The sequence below is a fragment of the Camarhynchus parvulus genome, unplaced genomic scaffold, assembly GCF_901933205.1.
Source record: "Camarhynchus parvulus unplaced genomic scaffold, STF_HiC, whole genome shotgun sequence".
NCBI lineage: Eukaryota > Metazoa > Chordata > Aves > Passeriformes > Thraupidae > Camarhynchus > Camarhynchus parvulus.
The window spans coordinates 279-8,077 of NW_022148943.1; the positions used below are offsets into that span (position 1 = coordinate 279).

At 43.9% G+C, this 7,799-nt stretch overlaps 1 protein-coding gene across 1 annotated transcript; it reads left to right on the forward strand.

The window, feature by feature from the left end:
- The first annotated feature begins 974 nt into the window (after positions 1–974).
- On the forward strand, positions 975–7,308 carry VPS52 (VPS52 subunit of GARP complex). Its single transcript, XM_030970916.1, has 3 exons — positions 975–982; positions 3,416–3,566; positions 7,197–7,308. Exons 1-3 carry the CDS (start codon positions 975–977, stop codon positions 7,299–7,301), a joined length of 264 nt encoding a protein of 87 aa, XP_030826776.1. The 3' UTR covers positions 7,302–7,308.
- Positions 7,309–7,799: the final 491 nt, after the last annotated feature.

Consider the following 7,799-nt stretch of genomic DNA (forward strand, 5'->3'; position numbering starts at 1 on the left):
ATGTCCCCAAATTGATACCCCAAATTGTCCCCAAATGCCACCAGGACCCCTTTAAAACAGCCTCAAACATGCCATGAAAATCACCCCCAAAATCCTCTGTGGCCCCAAAAATCCCTAAAATGCCCAAAAAGCCCAAAAAAGCCGAAAAAAACCCTAGGTGTCCCCAAATTGTTCCCAAATTGTCCCCAAATGCCACCAGGACCCTGTAAAACAGCCTCAAAAATCCCCAAAAAATCCCCAAAAAATCCTCAAAAATCCTCAAAAAATCACCCCAAAAATCCTCAAAAAATCCTCCAAAAATGCTCAAAATCTGAAAAAGCCAAAAAAATCAAAAACCCCTAAATGTCCCCAAACTGTTCGGCAGCATGGAGGGAGATGCTGGGCTTCGTTCAAACTTCGCTGAGCCGCTGAGCTGGGAGATCCGGCGCTGCAGGGCAGGCGGGGCCATGAACCCTGACTGCGAACCTGGCCTTGTGCGGGCGCCGCTGGGGGCTGCTGGGCGAAGCTTCGTGGTGCCCCCGACATGATCCAGGTGCGCTGGCTGGGCGGCCGGGGAAAAAACCCAAAAACATGGGGTTTGGGGGTGAAAAAATGGGATTTTGGGGGAAAAAAACCCCAAAAACATGGGGTTTGGGGGCGAAAAAATGGATTTGGGGAAAAAACTCCAAAAATGGGGTTTGGGGAGAAAAATGGGATTTTGGGAGCTAAAAATGGATTTTGGGGTGGAATTTTGGGGAAAAAAATGATTTTGGGGACTAAAAAGGGTTTTAGGGACCCCAAAATGGATTTTTATGATGACAAAAATCCTGGGGTTTTTGGGAGAGAGAGGAGCCAAAAATGGGGTTTGGGACCAAAAAATGGGATTTGGGGGTCAGAAATGGGGTTTGGGGTCAAAATTGGGTTTTGGGGTCAAGAAAGGGGTTTGGGGTCAGAGGCTGGGGGGCTGCTGGACTTGACTTTCGTGGTGCCCCCCCATGATCAGGTGGGGAAGCGAGGGGATTTTGGGGAAACCCAAAAAAAATGGGGTTTGGGGAAAAAATGGATTTTTGGGAGTGAAAAATGGGATTTTTGGGGAAAAAACCAAAAGGGGTTTTGGGGGAAAAAAATAGTTTGGGGGGTGAAAAAATGATTTTGGGGGACCAAAAACGGGATTTTGGGGTCAGAAATTGGGTTTGGGGGTCAGGAATTGGGGTTTGGGGGGAAATTGGGGGTGGGGTTTGGGGGCTGCTGGACGAAGCTCGGTGCCCCCAGGAGTGGGGGAACGTGGGATTTTCGGGGAAAACCTCAAAAGTGGGGTTTGGGCGAAAAAAATGTGGGATTTTGGGAGCTAAAATGGGATTTTGGGGGAAAAAAACCAAAAAAATGGGGTTTGGGGGCGAAAAAATGGGATTTTAGGGACCAAAAATGGGATTTTAGGGACCAAAAATGGGATTTTGGGGACAAAAAATGGGATTTTTGGGACCTGAAAATTGGATTTTGGGAGCAAAAAATGAGATTTTATGACAAAAAATCCTGGGGTTTTGGGAGAGAGAAGGACCCAAAATTGGGGGTTTGGGACCAAAAAATGGGATTTGGGGACAAAAAACCTAAAAAAATAGGATTTGGGGGTTGAAAAATAGGATTTTGGGGAAAACTCAAAAAAAAATGGGATTTTGGGGTTGAAAAATGGGGATTTTGGGAGCTAAAAATGGGAACTTCAGGGGCAAAATGCGGGGATTTTGGGGAGAAACCCCAAAAAATGGGATTTGTAGAAAAAAAATCAGGTTTGGGGGTGAAAAAATGGGATTTTGGGAGCGGAAAATGGGAATTTAGGGACCAAAAATGAGGGGGGCGAAAAAATGGGATTTTGGGAGCAAAAAATGGGATTTTGGGGGAAAAACAAAAAAATGGGGTTTGGGGGCGAAAAAAAGGGATTTTAGAGAGCAAAAAAAGGAATTTTGAGGAAAAAAAAAACGGTTTTTAGGGAAAACCAAAAATGGGGTTTGGGGTTGAAAAAATGGGATTTTGGGGCGAAAAATGAGATTTTGGGGACAAAAACCCAAAAGAATGGGATTTGTGGACAAAAAATGGGGTTTGGAAAAAAATGGGATTCTGGGGAAAAACCCCAAAAAATATGGGATTTTTGGGGAAAAAAATGATTTTAGAGGACCAAATGGGATTTTTCCCTCCCCAGTGCGATCCTGGAGTCCCCGAAGTTCCAGGCCCAGCTCTGGGCTCTGGATGAGATTTCCATGGATTTTAATGGAATTTTAATGGAATTTTGATGGAATTTTCCCATTTTTGATGGATTTGGATGGGGTTTTACCATTTTTTGACAGAATTTTCCCTTTTTCCCATTTCTCCCATTTTTCCCATCCCCAGTGTGATCCTGGAGTCCCCGAGTTCCAGACCCAGCTCGGGCTCTGGATGATGAGATTTCCATGGATTTTTAATGAAATTTTAATGAAATTTTGATGGAATTTTCCCATTTTTTGATGGATTTCGATGGGGTTTTTACCATTTTTTGACAGAATTTTCCCTTTTTTTCCCATTTTCTCCCCATTTTTCCCCTCCCCAGTGTGATCCTGGAGTCCTCCCGAGTTCCAGACCCAGCTCCGGGCTCTGGATGAGATTTCCATGGATTTTAATGAAATTTTAATGAAATTTTGATGGAATTTTCCCATTTTTTGGTGGATTTCGATGGGGTTTTTACCATTTTTTGACAAAATTTTTCCCTTTTTTCCCATTTTCTCCCCATTTTTCCCATCCCCAATGTGATCCTGGAGTCCCCCCGAGTTCCAGGCCCAGCTCCGGGCTCTGGATGAGATTTCCATGGATTTTAATGAAATTTTGATGGAAATTTTGCCATTTTTTGACAGAATTTTCCCTTTTTTTGACGTTTTTTCCCCATTTTTCCCATCCCCGGTGACCTCCCCTGAGTTCCAGTCCCAGCTCTGGGCTCTGGACGGGATTTCCATGGAATATTCCCATTTTTTGATGGAATTTTGCCATTTTTTGATGGATTTCGATGGGGTTTTTACCATTTTTTGACAGAATTTTCCCTTTTTTTCCCATTTTCTCCCCATTTTTCCCATCCCCAGTGTGATCCTGGAGTCCCCCCGAGTTCCAGGCCCAGCTCTGGGCTCTGGATGGGATTTGATGAGATTTCCATGGATTTTAATGGAATTTTGATGGAATTTTCCCATTTTTTGATGGATTTCAATGGGGTTTTTACCATTTTTCCCATTTTCTCCCCATTTTTCCCCTCCCCAGTGTGATCCTGGAGTCCCCCCGAGTTCCAGACCCAGCTCCGGGCTCTGGATGAGATTTCCATGGAATATTCCCATTTTTTGATGGAATTTTCCCATTTTTTGACGGATTTCGATGGGGTTTTCACCGTTTTTTCCCATTTTCTCCCCATTTTTCCCCTCCCCAGTGTGATCCTGGAGTCCCCAGTGACCTCCCCCGAGTTCCAGGCCCAGCTGCAGGCCTTGGACGCTCAGCTGGGCGCCGTCAAGGACGCCGCTTTCCGCGACACCCTGGCCTGCGCCGACGTCCAGCACGTGCTCGACCGCCTCAGGATCAAGGTCAAAAACCCCGAAATTCCACCCCAAAAATCCCCAAAATCCCTGCCCAAAATTCCCGGGAATAACCCAAAAAAATCCCGAAAATTTCACCCCAAAAATCCCCAAAATCCCTGCCCAAAATTCGGGGGGAATAACCAAAAAAATCCCGAAAATTCCACCCCAAAAATCCCCAAAATCCCAGCCCAAAATTCCGGGAATAACCCCAAAAAATCCCCAAAATCCCAGCCCAAAAATCCCCAAAATCCCAGCCCAAAATTCCCAGGAATAACCCCAAAAAATCCCGAAAATCCCGGCCCAAAAATCCCCAAAATCCCAGCCCAAAATTCCCGGGAATAACCCAAAAATTTGAAAATTTCACCCCAAAATCCCTAAAATCCCCTGCCCAAAATTCCCGGAATAACCTAAAAATCCCCAAAATTCCACCCCCAAAATCCCCAAAATCCCAGCCCAAAATTCCGGGAATAACCTAAAAAATCCCGAAAATTCCACCCCAAAATCCCCAAAATCCCAGCCCAAAATTCCGGGAATAACCCAAAAATCCCCAAAATTCCACCCCCAAAATCCCCAAAATCCCAGCCCAAAATTCCGGGAATAACCTAAAAAAATCCCAAAAATTCCACCCCAAAATCCCCAAAATCCCAGCCCAAAATTCCGGAATAACCTAAAAAAATCCCGAAAATTCCACCCCAAAAATCCCCAAAATCCCAGCCCAAAATTCCCGGGAATAACCCAAAAACTCGAAAATTTCACCCCAAAATCCCCAAAATCCCTGCCCAAAATTCCGGGAATAACCCAAAAATCCGAAAATTTCACCCCCAAAATCCCCAAAATCCTGCCCAAAATTCCCGGGAATAACCTAAAAATCCCGAAAATTCCACCCCAAAAATCCCCAAAATCCCAGCCCAAAATTCCCGGGAATAACCCCAAAAAATCCCCAAAATCCCAGCCCAAAAATCCCCAAAATCCCAGCCCAAAATTCCCAGGAATAACCCCAAAAATCCCGAAAATCCCGGCCCAAAAATCCCCAAAATCCCAGCCCAAAATTCTGGAATAACCCAAAAAATTTTTAAAATTTCACCCCAAAAATCCCCAAAATCCCTGCCCAAAATTCCGGGAATAACCTAAAAAATCCCCAAAATTCCAGGAAAAATCCCCAAAATCCCAGCCCAAAATTCCCGGAATAACCTAAAAATCCGAAAAATTCCACCCCAAAAATCCCCAAAATCCCAGCCCAAAATTCCCGGAATAACTCAAAAAATCCCCAAAATTCCACCCAAAAATCCCCAAAATCCCCAGCCCAAAATTCCGGAATAACCTAAAAAATCCCCAAAATTCCACCCCAAAAATCCCCAAAATCCCAGCCCAAAATTCCTGGAATAACCCAAAAAAAAATGTCCCACCTCAAAAATCCCCAAAATCCCAGCCCAAAATTCACCCCAGAATAACCCAAAAATCCCGAAAATCCCGGCCCAAAAATCCCCAAAATCCCTGCCCAAAATTCCCGGGAATAACCCAAAAAAGTCCCGAAAATTTCACCCCAAAATCCCCAAAATCCCAGCCCAAAACCCCCGGAATAACCTAAAAAAATCCCGAAAATTCCCCCCCAAAAATCCCCAAAATCCCAGCCCAAAATTCCCGGGAATAACCTAAAAATCCCGAAAATTCCACCCCAAAAATCCCCAAAATCCCAGCCCAAAATTCCCGGGAATAACCCAAAAAAATCCCGAAAATTTCACCCCAAAAATCCCCAAAATCCCTGCCCAAAATTCCCGGGAATAACCTAAAAAATCCCCAAAATTCCACCCCAAAAATCCCCAAAATCCCAGCCCAAAATTCCCGGGAATAACCCAAAAAAATCCCCAAAATTCCACCCCAAAAATCCCCAAAATCCCAGCCCAAAATTCCCGGGAATAACCTAAAAAATCCCCAAAATTCCACCCCAAAATCCCCAAAATCCCAGCCCAAAATTCCCCAGGAATAACCCAAAAAATCCCGAAAATTTCACCCCAAAAATCCCCAAAATCCCAGCCCAAAATTCCCGGGAATAACCCAAAAAATCCCCAAAATTCCACCCCAAAAATCCCCAAAATCCCAGCCCAAAATTCCCGAGAATAACCCAAAAATCCCAAAAATCACCCCAAAATCCCCAAAATCCCAGCCCAAAATTCGAGGGAATAACCCCCAAAATCCCAAAATCCCGCCCAAAAATCCCCCAAAATCCCAGCCCAAAATTCCGGGAATAACCCAAAAATCCGAAAATTTCACCCCAAAAATCCCCAAAATCCCTGCCCAAAATTCCCGGGAATAACCTAAAAAAATCCCCAAAATTCCACCCCAAAAATCCCCAAAATTCCAGCCCAAAATTCCATCAATTGCCAGCTCAAAAATCCCCAAAAATCCCCCAAAAATCCCAGCCTAAAATTGCCAAAATTCCCAGGAATTATCCCCAAAAAGATCCCCAAAAATCCCAGCCCAAAAATCCTGGAAATTGCCCAGAAAAATCCCAAAAATCCTGGCGCAAAAATCTCAAAAACCCCCCAAATTCCAGCCCCAAATCCATCAATTGCCAGCTCAAAAATCCCCCCAAAAATCCCCCAAAAATCCCAGCCCAAAATTCCTGGGAATTACCCAAAAAATCCCCGAATTCCCGGCTTCAAAATTGCAAAAAATCCCTGAATTCCCAGCCCCAAAAATCCCCAAATTTGCAGCCAAAATTTCCTGGGAATTACCCCAAAAATCCCAAAATTCCAGCCCGAAATTCCATCAATTGCCAGCTCAAAAATCCCCCAAAATCCCAGCCTAAAATTCCCAAAATTCCTGGGAATTACCCCAAAAATCCCCAAATCCCCAGCCTAAAAATCCCCTGAATTTTTCCCGAATTTTTCCCAGATTTCCCCCAAAATTTTCATGAATTTTCCCGGAATTTTTCCTGAATTTCCCCCGAATTTCCCCTGAAATTTTCTTGAATTTTTCCTGAATTTTTCCCAAATTTTCCCCGAATTTTGCCCTGAATTTTCTCTGAGTTTTTCCCAAATTTTCCTGAATTTTTCCTGAATTTTCCCCAAATTTTCCCCGATTTTTCCCCAAAATTTCCCTGAATTTTCCCCAAATTTTCCCTGAATTTTTCCGGAAATTTCCCCAAATTTTCCCTGAATTTTTCCTGAATTTCCCCCGAATTTCCCCCGAAATTTTCTTGAATTTTTCCTGAATTTTCCCAAATTTTCCCCGAATTTTCTCTGAGTTTTTCCCCAAATCTTCCTGAATTTTTCCTGAATTTTCCCTGAGTTTTTCCCAAATTTCCTGAATTTTTCCGGAAATTTTCCCAAATTTTCCCTGAAATTTTCTTGAATTTTTTCCTGAATTTTTCCCAATTTTCCCCGATTTTTCCCCAAATTTTCTCCGAATTTTCTCTGAGTTTTTTCCCAAATTTCCTGAATTTTTTCCGGAAATTTTCCCAAATTTTCCCTGAATTTTTCCTGATTCTTTTCCCGAATTTTCCCCAAAATTTCCCCAAATTTTCCCCGAATTTTCCCTGGTTTTTTTCCCGGATTTTTCCCAAATTTTCCCCTGAGTTTTCCCCTGGTTTTTTCCCCCAGTTTTGATGGAATTTTTCTGGAATGTTCCCCACAGGCAGTGACCAAGATCCGGGAGTTTGTGCTGCAGAAGATTTTCTCTTTCCGCAAACCGATGACCAATTACCAGATCCCGCAGAACTCCCTGCTCAAGTTCAAGTGAGGCACCCAAAATCCCCAAATTCCTGCCCAAAAATCCCCAAATTCCTGCCCAAAAATCCCCAAATTCCAGCCCCAAAAATCCCCAAATTCCTGCCCAAAAATCCCCAAATTCCTGCCCAAAAATCCCCAAATTCCAGCCCCAAAATCCCCAAATTCCTGCCCAAAAAATTCCTGCCCAAAATCCCCAAAGCCCAAAAAATCCCCAAATTCCTGCCCAAAAATCCCCAAATTCCTGCCCCAAAAAATCCCCAAATTCCCACCCCAAAAAAATTCCCAGCCCCAAAAATCCCCAAATTCCAGCCCAAAAATCCCCAAATTCCTGCCCCAAAAACCCCCAATTCCTGCCCCAAAATCCCCAAATTCCAGCCCCAAAATCCCCCAATCCCTGCCCAAAATCCCCAAATTCCAGCCCCCAAAATCCCCAAATTCCTGCCCCAAAAATCCCCAAATTCCTGCCCAAAAATCCCCAAATTCCTGCCCCAAAATTCCAGCCCAAAAA

Bases quoted from the DNA above. Each gene is read 5' to 3' on its own strand.
- VPS52 (XM_030970916.1), top strand. The intron at 3,567-7,196 runs GTCAAAAACCCC...TGTTCCCCACAG, and splicing joins TCGACCGCCTCAGGATCAAG to GCAGTGACCAAGATCCGGGA.